We start from the raw sequence: 21,532 nt of genomic DNA, 5'->3' as shown, positions 1-21,532 counted from the left end.
AGCAAATACATGGGTGTGTGAATCTGGTTCACCACTCTATACTCTTCTATGGAACAAAGGACAAGTTCTTAGCTATGACGTTCAAAGCCACTCATGATACGGGGCTCAATCCCAGGACCCTGGGATCATGACCTGGGCCAAAGGCAGAGGCTTTAACCCACTGAGCCACCCAGGCACCCCTCTTTTATTTTAAAGATTTTATTTTTAAGTAATCTCTATAGCCAACATAGAGCTTGAGCTGAGAACCCTGAGATCAAGAGTTGCACACTCCACTGACTGAGCCAGCTAGGTATCCCTCCACTTATCTCTCTCGTCTCCCCTTTCCTACCACTCCAACTCCCACACGCAATGTTACTGTGTCTAGCAGAATTACAAAATTACTGCGTCAAGGGACACCTGAGATTGGAAGCACCATTTCATAGCTCTGTGGCTTTGCTCTTGGGCCCCTCTGTCTAGAAAGCCCATTTCCCCTTCTTTGAAGGGCTCACCTCAATCCTTCCTTTAAGACTCAGTTCAAATGCCTCTTTGTGCAAAAATCTTTCTGTTGCAGCCCCAAGCTTGGCTGGGTGCTCCTTCTTGGTGCCCCCACCACACCTGAGTCATTACTTATCAGTGTCCTTATCACATTCAATTGGAGTTACCTCCTTCAATATCCATCTCCCCTCCTCCCCCAACTCTCAACTCCTCCCATCAGGACAGGGACAGTATCTGATTCATCTGTGACTCCAGGACATAGCCCAGGTCATGCAAAGTTTGGGCTTCAGTAAGCACCTGCCAAAATGAACCGAGCATTGAGCGATTACCTAACACCTGTGCCTTCCCTGTCCTGGCTATCATTGCCTGTGAAGCCCCGCCTCTGCCTGGTGACGCAGCCTACAACCAACAGTCCTAACAGCTGTGCTAGGAGAGCACCTTAAACCACAGCTGGGATCCAGACATGGGCCAACTGCCCTGTAGATTTTGGACCCTCAGGTGCCAGCTGGACAGCGAAGGTGACAACATGGCCATCAGGGAATTTCAGGGGAAGCCCCTACCCATGAGTTGAGGGTGGTTAAGAGCAGATGAGGGGAAAATGGGCCACTGCTTATCTAAGCCCCAAAGAGAAAATTCCAGTAACAGACTTGGCCATTGTCCAAAAGGAGTGTCTTGTGCTGGCCTGCTTGGGTGGTGGATAAGCCCTGTCATTATCTGTGTGGTCAGAACATGCAGCAGTTCACAGGGTCCTCACAGAAAATGACCCTCCTCCGTCCTTGGGAGAAGTGATGTTTCTGGGTTATTGGTTATATTTCAAAATCGTAAAATTATTCTAAAGATCGTCTCCCTCGGGTAGTGCCAGGTGTTAGGGTACAAGGAAACCTTCCATTCAAACCAGGTGGGTGGTGGTAAAGGCAAAAAACAGACATCCAGGGGCCAGAACTACAGACTTACAGAAGGAGCGAGGGAGGCATGTGTCTCATCAAGGCCACCTGACCTAAAGCTCATGAGAAGGCTCCTGTGGAGCAGAGGAGCAGATTCTTCTCACGAATACGAGACTCAGAGATGACTAGTAAAGGGGTTCAAGAAGTTGGCGGAGCTGGGGACTCTGGGCGCAAGACCACAGAGACAGGACAAGGACTTGGTCAGCAGACTCCCAGAAGTGAGGTCTGAGGGCACAAAATTGGGGAAGAGATGCGGTACCTGGTGGGCTTGCAGGCCAATGATCGAGGAGTAGGCCTGGATGGTTATATAGATCTCAGGCTGGAAGTCGATGCAAGATCCGGGTACGCGGAAGGGTCGAAGCAGCCCGCCTAGGCAGCGGGAGAGGGCATGGAAAACTTCATCAAACAAGATCTCTCCTGTGGAATCATCCTGAGGGCAATGCAGAGAGAGATCTCTCAGGTGTGACCATAAGCAGCCCTGAGCAGAGGGCCGAAACGAGCAACTTCCACGGGCATTCTTTCCTGAAGGTTGATCACACACCCAAATACGATGCCACAGATGGAAGGGGATCTGTCAATGCTCACCATTTAAAAGCCCGTTTCCTTCCTCCAATGGTAAGCTGGCATCCCTTCTCACTTCTCTCAGGCCTCTCCCTCTCTCTCTCACCTCCTACTCCCTCCTTTCCCCCTACTGTTCTCCCCCCAACCCCTTACCACAATGCCAGTAGATGGGCTAAGGTCGAGCTCAACGACAAATCGATACTGCCAAGCGAGGAAGGTGACCCGGGTGGAAGGTACAAGGAGGAATGGCCTTGGAAGCACTGGTTCATCTGGCTGCCACCCAGGGGGCAGGACACTGAGGACTTCCAACTCCTGCTCAGACTGGAGCTGACAATCAGGACAGAGAGAAAAGGAAAGGGTCCGGGAAGAGTCACCCCTTTATTTCCTGGACCTGAACTTCTATATCCAAAAATGGCAAACCATTAGCTCCACCTCCCGCAACCCAAGCATATATTCTCCTTGTCTGGAAAATTCAACATTTCCCCTGTGGAATCATCCTGTGGGCAAAGTCCCTTGCCCATCCTAGAATGGGACCGCTCAGAGTTAATCTCCCCTCCCATTTCTAGGACCCTCTTAAAAGAGCAGATCCTTTGGGGCCAGCCCCTCACAGCCTCTACGTTTCTGGGCCTCACCAGCATCTCCTGGGGTGTGGCCTGCACCGTCTGATGCAGGTGATTGAGGAACCAAGCCAGGCGGACATTTCGGGAGATTCGATAATCCTTTTTCATCAACAGGAACACCTGCCCAGCTTCTTCTACCTGGAGACAAAGAGACATTTAAAAATCTGTAACAGTTCATTGAGTTCCTAGTATCCGCAGATCACCTCGCAAGAAACCTGTCCAAGGAGTTCACGATATGCGAGAGGCAAAGCTGCAAAGGTGAAAAGTGAACTCCCACCTCCGTGCAAGGTGTTCCCAAGGATTCGAGTCTCTGCTCCCAGTCCCCCTATGTGGACTTCTAGGTTGATGAAGTAACGTTTTCACGTTATTGAACATTTAGGGGTTTCTCCTATAAGCCAAGAGCTCGTTGAGGGCAGGGACTCCGTCTTGTCCTATTTTTTTTCGTCCCTCCGCATGGCAAATTGCTTACGACAGAGCAGATACTCAATGATGCCAGATGCCTCCTCCTACGAAGCCTTGACCAGAGCAGCCATTAAGGGACTTTTCACTGGGTGACAAGCCAGCCTGCCAAGTGCCTCAAGATTCAACTTCTTCAGGTCACAACCCACACTTTCCCTGCCCTCCACACCTTTTAGTGGCCAGCACTCTAGAGCCTTCCCACCACTGCCTCACAGCCATCAATGCAACTGTGTCCTGCCAAGCACCAGCTGCCTTATCCCTGTCCTGTCCTTCCACCCAGAAGCCCTGCCAAATCCTGGCTCAGGATGGATCTGCCATTCTCTCTTATCCACACAAATACCACTCCAGTTGCACTTTGACACGAAGAAACATGTCACTTTGCCGTGCCACCTCAGGGAGGCTTGTACCCATCCTTTGACTTCTCCCTGGTGAGCAACCTCTTTTGCTCCCCCTAGAACATTTCCTGATCTCTCAACCCCTTGGGTCCTGGCAGATAAACTCACCTACTGTCTCAGGCAGAAAACAAGGGCCCACTGGTCTGAACTCCCCCAAAGTTTCTTCCTGAGCAAGGGTTATCTGAAATTCCTTTTTTTTTTTTTTTTTTTTTAAGATTTTTATTTATTTATTTGACAGAGAGAGATCACAAGTAGACAGAGAGGCAGGCAGAGAGAGAGAGAGGAAGGGAAGCAGGCTCCCCGCCGAGCAGAGAGCCCGATGTGGGACTTGATCCCAGGGCCCTGAGATCATGACCTGAGCCGAAGGCAGCGGCTTAACCCACTGAGCCACCCAGGCACCCCAATGCCTTACTCTAGCCTCTGATGAAGATTACACTCCTCCCAGTTTAGACAAATTGCAAATTGCTCATCCTGGGTCCCTGACAGGGGAGGGGAGACGCCAGGCTCCCAGGACTGAAGAGAGTGGTAGAAGAGAAATGAGCAGAGGCCAGTGACTGCCTGTTGAGAAATGTGGTATGGAAAGGAAGGGAAAGTTTTTTTCTTCCCCTAAATGGGGTAATGGGGAGAAGAAATAGAAAAAGCCCGGAAAAACCACTAAGAAAGGGTGCCTAGGGGCACAGAGGAGCATGGAGAGCAGAGATTCGAGGACTAAAGATGAAAAAAGCATTTCTTCTCCAGGACAGAAGGCATGTATCAAAAGATGCAGAAACAGCCTCTGGCAGTGGCATGGGTGAGAGCAGAAGGCAAGAAGAGGGAAGGCACTCCCATTCCTTAAGTACCTGTAATATATCTGATGGCCCCCTGGAGAAGCTAAGTGCAAGAACTTCAGACTCAGACAGCCTGGCATGAATCCCAGTTTGGCCTCTTAGTTGCCTGTGAGGTTGGGGAAAGGGTAATTAACCTCCCTAAGCCTCAGTGCCAGCATACATAAAATGGATCTAATCCTAATACCAATCTAGTGTTGTTTAGTGGGTTAAGTGAAATCAGGTACATGAAGTGCTCAGCACTGTGCCTCACACTTAGAAAGAATATGATAAAAATGAACTAGTACAGGGGCGCCTGGGTGGCTCAGTTGTTAAGCATCTGCCTTCAGCTCAGGTCATGATCCCAGGGCCCTGGGATCGAGCCCCACATCGGGCTCCCTGCTTGGTGTTCCCTCCCCCTGCTTGTGTTCCCTCTCTTACTCTCTCTCTCTCTGTCAAATAAATAAAATAAAATAAAGTAACTATTACAGGTTATTGCCAGGCACAACACAAGGCTCTTCACACAAGTATGCTCATTCAGTTGGCACATAAAACATTAATAGAAAAAAACTTGTCCAAAAAAGTGAAATGATTTAACACAATTAGTAGGAAGAGGATCAGAAATCAAACTCAGGCCTCATGAGCCACAATGCCCAATGCTGAGCATGACACATGGATAAAACTGGGGAAAGAGCAGGGAAGATTTGGGGCGCCTGGATGGACCGGTCTGTTGAGCGTCTGCCTTCAGTTCAGGTCATGCTCTCAGGGTCCTGGGATCGAGTGACATATTTTGGGCTACCAGCTCATCAGGGAGTCTGCTTCTCCCTCTCCCCCCATCCCATTCTCTCTTTCTTGCCCTCAAAGTCTTTTTTATTTTTATTTTTCTTAAAGGTTTTACTTATTTATTTGGCAGAGATCACAAGTAGGCAGAGAAGCAGGCAGAGAGAGAGGAGGAAGCAGGCCTTCCTGCTGAGCAGACAGCCTGATGTGTGGCTCGATCCCAGGACCCTGGGATTATGACCTGAGCCGAAGGCGTTGGCTTTAACCCACTGAGCCACCCAGGCACCCCTCAAAGTCTTTTTTAAAAAGGATTTTATTTATTTATTTGTCAGAGAGAGAGAGAGGGCACAAGCAGGGGGAGTGGCAGGCAGAGGCAGAAGCAGGCTCCCCACTGAGCAAGGAGCCCAGTGTGGAACTCAGTCCTAGGACCCTTGGATCATGACATGAGCCAAAAGGTAGATGCTTACTGACCAAGCCACCCAGGTGCCCCTAAAATATTAAAAAAAAAAAAAAAAAGGAACAAGAAGGATCTCTACAGGCAGAAAGGATGCTCTGGCATAATCAGAAAGATAAAAAAAAAATTAAAACATCAATATGATGTAATTCCATATTATAGGGCAAACTTTTTTTTTTTTTTTTTTTTTTAGTAGAGCAGTAATGTTATATCTGCATTAAAAAAAAAAATTCCCTCTGGCTACCATGTGATTCAGAAAGATCCCCTAATGACCAGGGGAGATGACAATGGCCTAGACCAGAGCTACTCAAAGCAGCCATTCTATAAACTGAGACTGGTCCCCCACAAGACAGCAGCTGTGCCAGAATGTAAGCGAGAAATGCCTTTCATTGAGAAAGCCTGGTTTTATACACAGACACACATACACACTCAGCTGAACTAACTTTCAAGACAACTGAGCTTCGCTGACATTTTAAGGAATCTTTGGAACAAGACAAAAATTGGTGATTAATTGGAAAGTAATAAAAAGGTGTCAAGGATGGCCAAGATAGCACTGGAAACCAGTAAGCTGTGGAATTTCCAAGTTAAACAGAAAAATCAAATATAGGAATTTACCATCACTTCTTTTTTTTTTTTAATTTTTTATTTTTTATAGACATATATTTTTATCCCCAGGGGTACAGGTCTGTGAATCACCAGGTTTACACACTTCACAGCACTTACCAAAGCACATACCCTCCCCATTCACTTCTAACCACCATTCCCCCCAAAGGTCCCGTCAGATTGTACACTCTCATTGCCAAGATGCTAGAAACTGAAAAGGGATTTATTGGCAAAGAAGGAAAATGCAGCAGTTACCTGCCCTCTACCTCGCCCTTGGTTTCAGGGTGGGATGCTCTCATAAACTAGTCAAGCTCTCTTTCAGGACTGGCTGAGCTGGTGTGGGTGTGAGTGCCCACTCTTGTCTAACTGCTGATGCTGGATCCGGGCCAAGGTTATCTAGAAAAGGATGGTCTGGGACTCAGTGTTATCAGAATAGGAAGGATACCCAAATTCAGCAGTCCTGTTTATCACTCTATCCTCAAAGCCTACAGCAGTGCCTAGCACATCAGATGCTCCATATGATTTTGCTCAATAAGTGAATTCACCATATGTCCTAAGCAAAGCAAGGTTAATGTTTAAAACTAATAATCAGCAGGAGCCTGGGTGGCTCGGTTGGTTAACTATCCAACTTCTTCTTCTTCTTTTTTTTTTTTTTTAGATTTTGTTTATTTGACAGAGAGATAGAGAGTACAAGTAGGCAAAGCGGCAGACAGAAGAGGGAGAAGTAGGCTCTCCACCAAGCAGGGAGCCTGATGCGGGGCTCGATCCCAGAACCCTGGGATCATGACCTGAGCCGAAGACAGCGGCTTAACCAACTAAGACACAGGCACCCCTAAGTGTCCAAATCTTAATCTCAGCTCAGGTCTTGATCACAGGGTTGTTGAGTTCAAGCCATGTGTTGGGCTCCACACTGGGCATGGAGCCTACATAAAAATAAAAAAAAAATAAAAAAAAAATTAAAACTAATACTCAGCACAACTCTTCTCAAGGTGAGATAATCTTAACACTAATCTCGGTACTATTTTCCTCTTGTTCTTCTTTGGTAGTTAGTAAAGACTTTTTTTTCCCTTCCTTTCCAAAGAAAGAAACAAGGAAATGCAAGGAAACACCAAAGGGAGTTTGGGTCCCATCTGAGCTGGGTTAAACGGGGGAGAACACATGTCCATGGGTCAGCACCATAAGAACAACCGGGAACACTTGCTCACTCCATCTTCTAGCACTAAAATATTGGTGATTCTGGTTTAATAAATGGATCTTTCTATGATTCCCTACACTAAGTTAAGTATTTCTATCAGGCATTCAGGAGGCAGTCTGTAACTCCTCAGAGCACCAACCAGTTTATAACATTATGCATTTCATAATGTCTATTTCCCCTCAAAGTCTGGAAGCTCCAGGGAGGTAGAAATTGTGTCTATATATTGTTCTTTGCTGTATCCCAAGCAACTAGCACAGTGCCAAGACACACTAGGTGCTCAAATATTTGTTGAATGAATGTATAAATGAAGGAAACTGCTCTCACAAACTTTATTTATTTTCTTCCATGTCAAGTTATGTTCTGAATTTCTTACCAGTGATTCCTAATTTTTCACTGTTATCAACACCTGGTCTTTGTTGTCCAAGAGTTCCCATCCTTCCTCATCTACTTTATGGAAAAACTAGCCTATTTCATTGTTTAGGTTTTTCCTTTGCTTCCATGAAAGTTGTTTTTACCAGGTTTTCACTAATATGTGCCTTTTAAATATTCTCTCTCTTGCTCTCTCTTTTTTAACTGTTCTTGGAATCTGGGGAGGAGCTGCTGGTGTGGGTTCCAATGTGCACTTTGACAGCTGAGCCTCTGGGCTTGAGTTTTAGTTTCCTCCTCTATAAAGTATGATCACCTACCCCAACAGCATGTAAAAGGATAAATGTGCATATTAGCGTAACAAGTAATAACAAATAATTCATCGAAAAGGTGCTTCTCTAAGTCTGAAAGGAGTCCCACACAGCCATTCACCAGCTTTTTTTGCTCTTCTCCAGTTCCGTGGCATAGCTGGGCGTTTCCTCATACTGAGCCAAAATGTCTTCTTGAGATCATCTTAACCCACCCTTGAGATCTGTTCTCTTAAATACATCTAAACCACTTTTGGTTAAGGAGACTCTATCAAACATCTGAGGGCAGGCCCAAGTCTCTGCTTCTCCATAGTAAACTTCTCCCAAATTTTTCAGGTAGATCTCAAACAGCATGGTCTCCAGTTTCTTCACTATTTTATATCTTCGATGATATGCCTATGAACACTGGCTGGTCTCTTTTTCAACTTAAAATGTAGGGGCCAGAATGGAACACAATACCTAGGTGTGGCTACAGATTCAGAGTCTCCTAAGCTCTATTTGGAAGCTTCACCATCCTGTTGGTGCAGGGAACCTTCATGACTTTCTCACTTGAGTTGCTGTTAAGACACACCCTCCATTCTGTCCTCAAGCAGGCTTTTTGGGACACATACAATTATTCAATTAGTCCTGTTACATTGGATAAATTCAGTCTATTACTGTGAGGCTCAGAGTGCTGTTCTGCCCTCTAGCAAATCTCTTTCTAGCTTAATGTCCCTGCTAATTTCGTCAGATGCCATCAAAAACTCAACCTGGTCCAAAGAGGACAAAGAAAAGATGAGTGTGCATTCAGGCATTGGTCAACAAATTGATGGGACCGGGCTAGGTCCCAAGGATACCATGGAAGGCAAAAATTGGCATTCTCTGCTCTCACAAAATTTACCCTATAATAAAGGGGGGGGGGGGAAACCAACCCTGATCATATAACCATTCTACTTACTGTATTATTACAAACTGAGTAAGTGCACTAATGGAGAAGAATGTGGTTCTATGGCAGCATATAACAAAGTAACTTAACCCAGGTTAGATCTTAGGAGAAAGTGACACTGAAGGTTGAGGAGGGTTTGCTAGGTGAGGAGAAAGGGGGGAATAAACCAGATGGAGGACACACTGGGGGGCTGTAGTATTAGAAATGTTCTTTAGATTAGTAGTAGTTAGTAGGCTGCTTAATTACATCACTGCATTGCTTTAATTTCTCCACCTTGTCTTGAAAGTTATTTTGAACTATGGACTGACTGCTCAAGGCCAAGCTGAAGCCTTCCTAGGTCATCAACTAGTTCTTACAGAATCCACCTCTTGAAACCAGGGACGGTTGTTCAATGTGAGCTTTCTCACAACATTCTCCCTCATCCACGAGCCTTCAAAGTCAACAGCTATGTGTTCAAACCACCATCTCGAAGAGATCCTCATATTCAAGATATAACTGATCAGAACCAGAAAAATAAAGAATTAATCCAAGCAGCTAAAACAGTAGTTTTCGAAGTGTGATCCAAGGACCAGGTACATCAGAATGGCCTGAAGTGCTTATTAAAATGCAGATTTCTCGGGGCGCCTGGGTGGCTCTGTGGGTTAAAGCCTCTGCCTTTGGCTCAGGTCATGATCCCAGTGTCCGGGATGGATCCTTGCATCAGGGAGGCTGCTTCCTCCTCTCTCTCTCTGCCTCCTCTCTGCCTACTTGAGATCTCTGTCTGTCAAATAAATAAAATCTTAAAAAAAAAAAAAATGCACATTTCTGGGCATGACCCAGACCAACCGAATTTGAGTTGACAGGACTCAGGAACCTAAATTTAACAAGCTTCCCCAAGGGATTCTTCCACTTTAATGCCTGACAATCTCTGAAATGGTTGTGTTCTCCTAGCATCCACACTCACACGGAGCTTCAGTTCCCTGATATTTAATCCCCAAGACTCATGTGCATTACTCTTGGAGTGGTCTGGCAAAGAAACAGCAGGGTTCTGGAGTCAGAGACCTGGATTCAAATCTGGTTTTACTACTTGCTATCTATGTGAGCTTGGACAAGTTACTTAATTTTTCCAGACCTCAGTTTCTTCATTGATAACATGTAGGTGAGAATGTCTACTTCATACGGATGTTGTTGCAATTAAACATGAGAATCCAAACAATGATAGAAGAAGCCTAGCATTCTTTGGAACACTTATTGAGGCCTACATACCATGTCTAACAAGATGAATAACACATTATTAGGCACTGTGCTGCATACCACGTATACTAGGATGAAGGAAACATTGCCTGTCTCAATTTGTTGGTTTTGTTTGTTCTTTGCACCTGCCCCTTTGTGGTTAGGGTATAAATAATCTTTGAAGACTTTTCCAACCCTAATGCTATTCTCTCTTAACAGAATCCCATGAAATAATTTCGATACTTCCCCCCTTGAACTGTCTGAAGGCTCCTAACTACTGGCCAAAGTCCGGAACCTTTAGCACAGGTTCAGCCTCACTCCTTTTCTCCTCTCTCCCCAATCTCCCACAGAGTTAGAGCACCTAGGATCTTTTATTAAACACTGGTTCTGCTACTGCTTACTAGTGTAAGGCCTTGGTGGTGAAGTTACTTAAACTCTTTGTGCCTTAGTTTCCTCATCTGTGACACTGGGAAAATAATAATGCCTATTTCATGGAGATTCTACAAGGATTAGGTGATAGTCGGTAAGCTCTCCTGAAGTGTTAGCTATTCTCGGTGTTAGCTATTCTCACTGCCCCATTGCACCCACATTAGCAGCTGCTTCTAGACCCTCCTCACCCCAGGATTTTCACTGTTGCCTCTGCTCACAGCCAACTTTTACTCATTCTTCAGTGTGAAATGTCGTTTCTCTGAAAAGGCATCCCAACTCACCTCTCCCCTCATACTTCTTAACAGAGTTGGTTAAGAACTCCTTTCAAACACTCATTCACTCTGTAGTTTTCCTTTGCAGCCCTCATTATAAGTCAACGTTTGTTTACTCCATTAAAATAGGGGACATGTCTGTCTCACACTGCTTGGCATCCACCCTGATTCTTAGCACAATTCTGAGTCCATAGTAGCATTCGTAAAGTATTTTCAGTATTTGATGAATGAATGACTTCTTAAATCTGACTATGCCCAATTTTTTTTTTTTTTTTTCTCTTAGGATTGCAACAACCTCTAAAAGTCACTATTCTGCCCAGGGGCAGACCTCTTCACTCCCCTGACTCTCTGAGATAAAATTTTCAGAAATGCAAATCAAGAACTTAACACATGCTTAACTTTTGGCTGAATGAGACGTCTACCAGTTTGTGTCTTCACTCCAAGTTACTACAGATCTGCACTGATCAATACAGTAGCCACTACCAAATGGGGCTACTGAGTAAAATGTGGCTACTCCAATGGTCCAAAATGAAATGTACTGTTAAGTGTAAAACACATGCTGGATTTTTAAAAATTTGGTACAAAAAAGAATGATACCTTTTGGCTCCCTGAGCAGCGCAAAGGTAGTCAGCAAGAACAAGCACCCTACAAAAGGCGGCAAAAAAGGAGCCAAGAAAGGGAGCTAAGAAATATTGGCATGATGTGAAAGCACCAGCTATGTTCAATTTAAGAAGTATTGGGGGGCACCTGGGTGGCTCAGTGGGTTAAGCTTCTGCCTTCGGCTCAGGTCATGATCCCAGGGTCCTGGGATTGAGCCCTGCATCGTCTGCTCAGCAGGGAGCCTGCTTCACCCCCCCCTCTCTGCCTACTTGTGATTTCTGTCAAATAAATAAATAAAATCTAAAAAAAAAAAAAAAAAAGAAATATTGGGAAAACATTAGGCACAAGAACTCAAGGAACCAAAATTGTATCTGATGGCCTCAGGGGTCGTGTTTTTCAAGTGAGCCTTGCTGATCTGCAGAATGAAGTTGCACTTAGAAAATTCAAGCTAAGGGCGCCTGGGTGGCTCAGTGGTTTAAAGCCTCTGCCTTCGGCTCAGGTCATGGTCCCAGGGTCCTGGGATCGAGCCCCGCATTGGGCTCTCTCCTTGGCAGGGAGCCTGCATCCTCCTCTCTCTCTGCCTGCTTCTCTACCTACTTGTGATCACTGTCTGTCGAATAAATAAAATCTTAAAAAAAAAAAAAAAGACTACCGATGGTTATTTGTTTTGTCCATTTCGTGTCAGTTTTACTAAAAAATGCAATAATCAGATTCGGAAGACCTCTTATGCTCAGTACCAACAGGTCCGCCAAATTCAGAAAAAGATGATGGAGACTGTGACCTGAGTGATTCAGACAAATGACTTGAAAGAAGTGGTCAATAAACTGATTCCAGACAGCACTGGAAAAGATACAGAAAAAGCTTGTCAGTCTATTTATCCACTCTATGATGTCTTGGTTAGAAAAGTAAAAATGCTGAAGAAGCCCAAGTTTGAACTGGGAAAGCTCATGGAGATTCATGGTGCAGGTAGTAGTTCTGGAAAAGCTACGGGGAATGAGACCAGTACTAAAGCTGAACGAGGGGATGGATATGAGCCACCAGTCCAAGAATCTGTTTATAGGGGCGCCTGGATGGCTCAGTGGGTTAAAGCCTCTGCCTTCGGCTCGGGTCATGATCTTGGGGTCCTAGGGTCGAGCCCTGCATCAGGTCTCTGCTTAGTGGAGAACCTGCTTCCTCCACTCTCTCTCTGCCTGCCTCTCTGTCTACTTGTGATCTCTGTATGTCAAATAAATAAATAAAATCTTAAAAAAAAAAAGAATCTGTTTATAATTCAGATATTTAATGGTGACAAATAAAAAATCTTATTTGTGTTGTTTAAAAAAAAGAATGATAAATATCTCATAATTTTTAATATTTATCACACAATGAAATGGTAATATTTTGCAAATGTAAAGTTAAATAAAACACATTACTAGAATTGATTTCATTTGTTTTCTTATCCTTTTAAACATGGCTACTAAAAAATTTACATAAATGGCTTCCATTAGATTTCTACTGGGCAGTGCCATTTTATTTATTTTTTTTTTTGAAGAATTATTTATTTATGGGGGGGTAGAGAGGGAGAGAAAGAATCTCAAGCAGACTTCCCAATGAATGTGGAGCATGACCTGGGGCTGATCTCATGACCCTGACATCAGGACATGCACCGAAATCAGATGCCAGATGCTTAACCGACAGAGCCACCCAGATGCCCTGGACAATGCCATTTTACATATCTGCCAAAAAAGTGTGTTGTATTTCCCTACAACATCCCCCCATTTCCTCTCATCTTAATCCTTAAGATGTACTTCAAATTCTTTCAGTCTTTCTCAATATTGATATTCCAACGCATGGGCTATTCCACCATTCCCTGTGGAACATATCTGATTCTTTTATTTTTTTTCTGAAGATTTATTTATTTATTTGAGGGGTGAAAGGGAAGGGGGAGAGAGAATTTCAAGCAGACTCCCTTCCCAAGGTGGGACTCGATCTCATGACCCCAAGATCATGACCCAGGCTGAAACCAAGAGCTCAACTCACTGAGCCACCCATCTGATTCTTTTAAACAGCACAAGGTTTCCTACTTAAACTTTGGTCTCAACACATCAAATCCCAACAAACTAGAGATTTACCATCCTGTGGCTACAGTATTATTATACTATAATCACGATGGTTAAAAACGTAAGATCTGGAGCCAGGCCACCTGATTGAGAGTCCTGGCTCTACTACTTACTAACTGTATAACCATGTGACTCTGGTGAGCTGTGTGCTTCAATTTCCCCAACCGAAAGATGGAGATGATGAAAGTGTCTAGGGATGAGAGCATTAATTGGTATTGGTGAAGTGCAGAGGCTGGTGCCTGGCATGCAGTAAGCATTCGCTACATGACTACTATTTATGTCATTAAACACATCCTTCGCCCTTCCCACCTACTCATGTACTCTCTTAGAACACTGGGCACCTCTTCTAGTGATGTTGTTCTTTCCAAATCTAATAGGTTTTATGCTCAGATCTTTTTTTTGTGTGTGTGTGTGTGTTTTTTTTTTTTTTTTTTTTTTTTATTTGTCAGAGAGAGAGCGAGCGAGAGCGAGCACAGGCAGACAGAGTGGAAGGCAGAGTCAGAGGGAGAAGCAGGCTCCCCGCGGAGCAAGGAGCCCGATGTGGGACTCGATCCCAGGACGCTGGGATCATGACCTGAGCCGAAGGCAGCTGCTTAACCAACTGAGCCACCCAGGCGTCCCTATGCTCAGATCTTTTAACTTCAAAACTCTGCCACTCCCCCGCCGAGTAGCCCTTGGGTAAGGTACTTAACCTCCTTCATTTTTCAGTTTCCTTATCTGTAAGTGAGAAAGGATATTGCCACCTTCCCTTCCTCGTACAAGTTTGAATAACATCGTGTGGCTAGAAGTTCCTTGCATTAGCACCCGATGGATGCCTCATATACATTTTCTGTTTTAATACAAAAGGTCCTCACAACACACCATAAAACAGGTATTCTATGAAGAAGGAAACAGGATCCGGATAGTCAAGACTTGCCCAAAGTTGCACAGATAGCTAACGAGCAGAGCCAGTATCGGGAGGAGGTATCACTCCGAGTCAAATGTTTTTTTCACGAAACCAAAGCTGCTCCCTAAGTCCACAAGCGCCACAACTAAATTAATTCATGCTGTTCATGGCATTCCAATGTTTGGGGAAATGCATAAACCAGCAAAGTAGGTCTATTGCCGTGTTGCCCATGGAAACTGCAGAAAATCAAACCACAGGTTTTGCTACTATCATTATTAAAACTGAAAAATCCGAGAGCTCTAGAGTCGGCGACGTATCTGAAATTTTAATAAACAAAAAGCGACGGGTTTTTGCTCTAGCAACCCCCCCCCCTTCCCCCACGGAGAAAACTGCGGGTCACGGGGAGGAGGTTCAATTGTCGGGCCTTCGGGGCTGGGCCCATCTCTGCCCAGGCAACTCGGCCCGGCCGCCCCCCGGCCAGGAGGAGGCCGCCGCCGCGCCGGGCTGCCGGACCCTCCCTCTCGGGGCTCGGGGCCCAGCGCCCAGCGTTGCGCCCGCCCGCCCCTCACCTCCGGCTCCGGGCGCTCCGAGGCCATCACACAGCCCTCCCGCGCCGGCCCGGGCCAGAGAAGATGCTCCACTGGTGACCCCTGACCCGGCTACAGGAGCCTCGCAGAAGCCGGAAGTAAGTGGGAGGGCCGAGCTCTGAGCTTTCTGATTGGGGGACGGAGCTTTCTCAGAGTGGCTCGCTGACTTGAAAACCGGAAGGGGAAGTCGCTGCCGCCGCCGCTGCCGCCGCGATGCAGGTGAGCACGGTTTTGGGACTGTTGACCGGTAGCTAGTTAGCTAGCTTCAGGCAACTGGACTGAGAGTGGGCTGGCCGAGGAGAGTGAGGAGTTGGGGCTGGCAGGAGAGGGCAGAGTCCAGAGCTGACGGGTATGGGCCCGCGGGATGGGGAGGCGCGGCCGACTGCAGAGGTGGGGGTGGGGCCCATCTAGCAGGAGACTGGCCGAGTTGCGAGGAAGGAGACCTCGCGGACTTGCTGGGGTGCACGAAGGGATCAGGCTGCTGTAACCTGGGAAGGTTGAAATGCAGTCCAAAGGGGCGCCTGGGTGGCTCAGTGGGTTAAGCCGCTGCCTTCGGCTCATGTCATGATCTCAGGGTCCTGGGATCGAGTGCCGCATCGGGCTCTCAGCTCAGCAGGGAGCCTGCTTCCCTCTATCTCTCTCTCTGCCTGCCTCTCCTTCTACTTGTGATTTAGAAAAAAAAAAAAAAAGAAATGCAGTCCAAGGAAGACGGCTCAAGAAAGCGGGTTGGCTCAGGCCCCGGCCTAGACTGTTGAATGGACGCTGTCGGATGCAGACATAACAAGGGAACTGGAATTGGAGAGAAGCTGGGATTGGGGTGGGTGGGGGGCGGTGAAAGAATTGCAGGGTGGGGTGGCAGAAAGCTGAGCTAATTATAATCTGAGGCTGTGGGTGGAACCTAGGATCGAGGCTCCTGTCATACACATTGGTGAGTTTGCAAGATGATTTTGCATCATTCTTCCCAGCCTGAGCCCGTTAGTTGTTAAGGATGAAGAAATGAAGTAAAACTGGAGACAGCAGATGGAAAGGAAATGCTTGCAGACACCCCAGCATTTAAAATTGTTTCTCTGGTGCTTAGGAGCGTGTGCCTTTATTTTGTTTTGTTTTGTTTGTCACTTGCCACTTACTTTCTTGCACCTGGTTCTTTGTCAGTAAATGTTTATAAGTTGACTAAACTTGTGAAAGGAACACAGGAATACTGGCACAGAGATAAAACGAGTGTCGATTAATTCGGCAAGAAGTTTGAAAACATCAAATGCTAAGGCCAAAGGAAGAGTGGGAGAGAGTGGGGAGCAGTGGTGGTACAAGCGTGGTATTCAGGGAAGCCTTGATATGTGGGTAGGTTTTCCTGGAGATTGTTATTGGCAAGAACTGCCAGGCTCACGAGGCAGGTTCTAGTACAGAAGAAGCTGAAATACATATGCTGCAGACATGCACAAAAGATAATAAACACTAGGCATTAGGTCTTGTGAAAATGTCTCAGTGAGTGAGTACAGAGTGTTTCCAATGCAGAGAAAAGCCAGACATGAATTAGGAGATGATGAGAGAAAGGAGGAATTGAGGTCAGGGGAATGGATTGAAAGGTCTAAGGGTTGATGCTCTCTGTAACCCAAATACCAAAGATAGAAAACAGTCTGGCTCTCCTGCGCCAGGGAGATCCTGTGTTACTTGACTAGTTTTGCATACTATCATCCTGGGTTTTCAGCCTTCCTCTGTATGTTCCTATTGGTGCAGAGGGAGGAGAAGCAGCTTGAGGCATCATTAGATGCACTGCTGAGTCAAGTTGCTGATCTGAAGAACTCACTGGGGAGTTTCATTTACAAGTTGGAGAACGAGTATGACCGGCTGACCTGGTAAGGGTTGCCAGGGCAAGCTGAGGAGGGCTCCATGGGTGTGTGTGTTCGGTGAGGGGGGGCAGGTCTCCTGGTGGATAGGACATCTCCAGTGATGTCATAACTTAGAACTAGGCAAACATCTTTCGATTTGGAAAGAGCTGGGTTTCCCAACATTTAAAAGTGAAGTTTGTCTTAGGGCCACCATGGCAAGGAAGTAGAGAAATGTCCAGTTTCCCAACCAAAGTTCTTTCTAGCTTTCGATTCTCACCCTTTGACTTCTCTGGGAGGATGTATTCCCTCAGTGGGTCCTCCTGCTACAGTAAGAATCCAGTGTTCATCCTGGATCTCTTATGAGAGATATTGCTGAGTCTTTTAGGTCCAGCCTACTCTGGAAGTGTGGATCCTATTTTTAGGCCTGAAAGGAGATCTTCACCCACTTTCTGAATGTTTAGTGATAGGTATAGCCGTGGTTCTTATTTTGCCACTGGTCCTCATCCCATTCAGAGAATGAACTGCCTTAATTTTCCACCTGTGTCAGAAACTTAAAGTGTGTCCCTCTTTCCTAACCCCACAATCCCTGGGAGCCAGTCTGATTCCTGCCCAGTCCAGGTGAAGTGCTAGGAGCCTTTCTGGGGTGAGCCTGGGTATTCCTAGTCTGAAGGACCGCTTCAGTGCTACTTTACTGAGAACATTCTGACACCTTCTTATCACCACCAGGCCCTCTGTCCTGGACAGCTTTGCTTTGCTCTCCGGACAGCTGAACACTTTGAACAAGGTCTTGAAGCATGAAAAGACACCACTGTTCCGTAACCAGGTCATCATCCCTCTGGTGTTGTCCCCAGACCGTGATGAAGATCTTATGGTAAGAGAAGGAGAAGGGTACGACATGGAAAATTAAATTCTTAGATGAGGACTTAGAGCACAATTGTTGCTGGGTTATTTTAGAAGTTCTGAAGGCATAGTGTGTGCTGGTAGAAAGCAAGGGCTGCATTTTGGAGACCTTGCTTTTCTTACTTCTGGAGTTGGGGAGCCACTCCCAAATAGTGCCAAATAAACCTGAGACCTTTCTCCTCCAATACCTACCTTGAGCAAAAACTATGTCCTTTTATGAGTTTGTCCGTTTGGGTATTACGTTAAAATGTAGCAAAGAGAAACTTGCCCCTAGGTCTGGTAGAAAGAGAAGTATGAGGAGACAGAAAGGAAGCAGGGGGTAAGGGCAGTAGTGTCCCTGGAAGCTAGATATCATAAGTGTCAGGTGGTGTTTTCCCTGAGAATGTATCATTTGCCTATGGAAGGAACTGTATATATCATGCTAGACTGAGTCTACTTGGGTTGCATAGGAGGATCAATAAAATCTGTGTTACAGCGGCAGACTGAAGGACGAGTGCCTGTTTTCAGCCATGAGGTGGTCCCTGACCATCTGAGAACCAAGCCCGACCCTGAGGTCGAAGAACAAGAAAAGCAGTTAACCACAGATGCGGCCCGCATTGGTGCTGATGCAGCTCAGGTTGGACAGCCTTCCCCCCTCATCCCCCGCCCCATACCCCAAGTCCCATCACAAGAAGCTAGGCATTAGCATCTGTGTCTGTTGGGGATGCACGGCTGGTTACCCATAAGTTGCCCCTGGAAGAAGAGCACAGGGAAGAAACTTCACCACACTCATTTCTTGATATCCCTGATCTCTGCACAAACGTGTGTGTGTTACAGAAGCAGATCCAGAGCTTAAATAAAATGTGCTCAAACCTTCTGGAGAAAATCAGCAAAGAGGAACGGGAATCGGAGAGTGGAGGTACGGAGGGATGGGTGGCGAAATGGAGAAGGAAAAGAGTGAGGGACTCGCTGGAATAGGAGTGGTGGTTTCGGTGGTGGTGGAGGGAGGACAGGAGACCCAACTGCTTCGGAAAGGGACACGTCCATTCTGTTTGGCGTGTGTACTTAGGGCTAGCCCCAGAGCAGGTGGCAGAAATGGGCAAAATGAGAGGAGGGAATTCTGAGATAGTTGTGGGAGTCTTTGGGGGCTGTCCTTCTGGGCTGCTGGTGAGTGTGGATGCTACTGAGCTCTGGTGCTCCGAGCCCTGGGGCTCAGCCTGATCTTCCTGCCGCTAGCTTCAGTCCAGGGTCAGAGGCATACCTCAGCCTCCTCACTTCACCTTTTTCTTCAGGTCTCCGGCCAAACAAGCAGACCTTTAACCCTGCAGACACCAATGCTTTAGTAGCTGCCGTGGCCTTTGGGAAGGGGCTGTCTAACTGGAGACCTTCAGGCAGCAGTGGTCCTGGCCAGCCAGGCCAGCCTGGAGCTGGGACCATCCTTGCTGGAGCCTCAGGACTGCAGCAGGTGCAGTTGGCAGGAGCTCCAAGCCAGCAGCAGCCGCTGCTCAGTGGCGTACAGATGGCTCAAGCAGGTCAAACAGGTGAGGGGGCAGGGAATGACATGGTAGCAGACCTTGAGAATGGAAACAGGAATAAGCTGCATTGTCCGAGCCCCCAGCATCCCAGAGCTGTAGATTTTCTCCTTTTCTTCGTGGACCATGACCCATAAAACAATTTTTCAGAAGTAAAAATCTCCTTGACAGTCTGTAGCAGCAAGAGTCCTTTCCAGAGAAAGGAAGAACTTCAAGCAACAGAAACTGTGCCTCCCCCTCACACCTGTCTTAGAAGCTGCCTCAGCTATGTTCTGTCCCTTTTACTCTGGATACTAGGTGTGCTGTCAGGGTCTTTTCTTAGAGAGACCAACAGTCTTAGGACCATTCAGTAGGTGCACTGGGAAGTGACAAACAGGCAAGCTCCATGTATTCTTCTCTGTATCCTGTCTCTCCTGCTTACTGTTAATAGTTACGAGAACAGTCTGAATGAGTTCAGATGTACGTGGCTAAAAGAGTTATTAATTTTTTTTTCAAAGCTGTCTGGGAAAAGGAGCAATTATAATAAGAGAAAAGATATATATATATATATAAAGTTTTTAATATAAATAAATAAATATATATATATATATATATTTTTTTTTTTTTTTAACCTGTGGCATTAAATGGGGACTAGCTGTCTCTTCCGGGAGTAGCTGAGTAGGAGACTGACGGGTGTGTTTCAACCCCTCCTGCTACCAGCCCTCTCCTCCCAGACACCTTCAGGGAGAGGGCTGTTTAAGACCCACACCTCTGATCTTTACTACCCAGGGTCAGAGGCCACAGAGGTTCTGAGACAATAGAGCGGAGGGGTGGCAGAAGGGAAGGGAACCCGGGAGACCATCGCTCCGGTATATCATGAAAGTCTCACCATGCTACAAGTGTCTTTCTTCATGTTTCTTTTAGGGAAAATGCCAAGTGGAATAAAAACCAACATCAAGTCAGCTTCAATGCATCCCTACCAGCGGTGAGTGTGGCCGGCAACCTCCACTCCCCGGTGCCCCTTCCAGAGCTGGCGGTGAAATTGCCTTCTTCCCTCAGCTGAACTGGATGGGTACAACGAAGAGAACATGGGCTTTCGGCACCAGACAGATCCCAGCTCCACCACTGGCTAGCTGAGTGACCTTGGGCAAGTGACTTAATTTTTCTCAGCCTGTTTTGTTTGTAAATGGCAATGATACCTACCTCATAGGGATGTTGTAAAGATTAAAAAGAGAAATGAATGTAAAATACTTAGTACAGTCTGTGAAATGACGGGTATTCAATAAATGATAGTTTCTACAGCCACTTCTCCCCGCTGCCCTCCTCAGTCCTGGATCCGGAACTTAGTGGGATCTGACACTACTTCACCTCAGTGGTGAGCTGACGGACTCAGGGTCACGGGCTGCCTCGTTCTGTTTGAAAGCCTGTGCTTACTTTGTGCGGCCAGAAACTGTCGTAGCCTCTGTGAGTCCTTAGGGGCATGCCGGCTCGGCTATCCCCCCTGCCCAGGTTCCATCCTGGCCATCTCTCCAGGCTGTGGGCGGCGAAGCTTCTGGGCTGGGTCAAATGGTCCACCTGCGGCTCGGGTGCAGTGTGGGTCTGCTCTCCTCCTCCTCTCCTTTAAGAAGCTAGTTCAGCTCTTACCCGGGCAATAGTCACAAAGTTGCCTACCCTTTACCTCATCCCATACAGAGGAAAGAAGATGTTGACAGGTCCTCTGGGTGGGGGCTTCCCAAGATCGGGCTCTACCAGGTAGGACTGTGTGAGAAAGGGATTTTCTTTGCACATGAAGAAGCCCCTTCTTCCTGGACTCATTTTCCTTATTTTAGAGGGAGAGGGGAATTCCACTTCGCACTATCTTTCTTCAGGTTTTAGTTGTCCTCATAAAAGTGTGTGGTGCCTGGACTCCAGCCAGGATGGCTTTCCTCCAGTCCTCTGAAACTCAGCTAAGAGCCAGATTGCTGGTGGGTGGGGACAGCCACCCAGGACCTTTGCCTGCTTTGCATCAAGCTGAAGAGCGGCGTGAGTTGGATCTGCTGCTAAGCTGCCTTTCTCAGTGCGCCTTTGCAGGCGCTGGGGTGGGGCCTGAGTCAGGAGGGGACGGAAGGGTTTCTCTGAATGAAGTTATTTAAACTGGAGGCCACCGTGTCGGGGTTAGCAGACAGCGATTTATGAGAGAGCTACGTAGGGATCAGAGACCCAGTGACAGAGACTTCCAGAGTCGCTGCAAGGCAGTTCTCATTTGTTCTCTGTAAAATGTTTTCTTAGCTTCAATTAGCTTTGATCTGAAAATCCTGAGCGGTATGAGGAGGGCCTGCTCATACCTGCCGGCTGCCTGTCTTCT

At 46.6% G+C, this 21,532-nt stretch overlaps 2 protein-coding genes and 1 pseudogene across 7 annotated transcripts in view; 2 read left to right on the top strand and 1 right to left on the bottom strand.

The window, feature by feature from the left end:
• Positions 1-15,072, bottom strand: part of SZT2 (SZT2 subunit of KICSTOR complex) — a 52,678-nt gene extending 37,606 nt beyond the window's left edge. For 2 of the 3 annotated variants that reach the window (XR_014299726.1, XM_082687187.1), the window contains exons 1-4: positions 14,955-15,072; positions 2,612-2,737; positions 2,133-2,306; positions 1,678-1,848 (exon numbers count right to left, since the gene is read on the bottom strand). Coding sequence is in view for 1 of the 3 variants with exons in the window: in XM_082687187.1 (XP_082543313.1) it covers positions 1,678-1,848; positions 2,133-2,306; positions 2,612-2,737; positions 14,955-14,981 (498 nt within the window). In the remaining 2 variants the exon portion in view is untranslated. The remainder of the gene's footprint in view (positions 1-1,677; positions 1,849-2,132; positions 2,307-2,611; positions 2,738-14,954) is intronic. The other variant, XM_082687188.1, reaches the window with a different exon arrangement.
• LOC309842471 (small ribosomal subunit protein eS1 pseudogene) lies at positions 11,775-14,222 on the top strand (annotated as a pseudogene). Its single transcript has 3 exons — positions 11,775-11,800; positions 11,882-12,617; positions 14,208-14,222. The product of its transcript is annotated as a small ribosomal subunit protein eS1 pseudogene (transcript).
• Positions 15,073-15,113: 41 nt separating the features above from the next.
• Positions 15,114-20,436, top strand: MED8 (mediator complex subunit 8). Of its 3 annotated transcripts, XM_082687184.1 has the most exons (8): positions 15,114-15,191; positions 16,707-16,825; positions 17,525-17,669; positions 18,174-18,314; positions 18,515-18,596; positions 18,970-19,218; positions 20,113-20,173; positions 20,248-20,436. In XM_082687184.1, the coding sequence occupies exons 1-8, from the start codon at positions 15,186-15,188 to the stop codon at positions 20,249-20,251; spliced, it is 807 nt and encodes a 268-aa protein (XP_082543310.1). In that variant the 5' UTR covers positions 15,114-15,185; the 3' UTR covers positions 20,252-20,436. The 3 variants fall into 3 exon arrangements, with proteins under 3 accessions (XP_082543310.1, XP_082543312.1, XP_082543311.1); XM_082687186.1 differs by lacking the exon at positions 15,114-15,191 and adding an exon at positions 15,203-15,321 and having other exon boundaries at positions 20,113-20,436; XM_082687185.1 differs by lacking the exon at positions 15,114-15,191 and adding an exon at positions 15,385-15,900 and having other exon boundaries at positions 20,113-20,436.
• The last annotated feature ends 1,096 nt before the right edge of the window (positions 20,437-21,532 follow it).

This window comes from Mustela nivalis (genome assembly GCF_964662115.1).
Source record: "Mustela nivalis genome assembly, chromosome: 10".
Classification (NCBI taxonomy): Eukaryota; Metazoa; Chordata; class Mammalia; order Carnivora; family Mustelidae; genus Mustela; species Mustela nivalis.
This window is presented reverse-complemented; position numbering and strand designations above follow the sequence as displayed.

What these genes read in the sequence shown, in the direction of transcription:
- MED8 (XM_082687184.1), top strand. An exon ending in TTGGTGCTGATGCAGCTCAG is followed by an intron (nt 18,315 to 18,514) that starts GTTGGACAGCCT and finishes TGTGTGTTACAG; the next exon opens with AAGCAGATCCAGAGCTTAAA. An exon ending in ACGGGAATCGGAGAGTGGAG is followed by an intron (nt 18,597 to 18,969) that starts GTACGGAGGGAT and finishes CTTTTTCTTCAG; the next exon opens with GTCTCCGGCCAAACAAGCAG.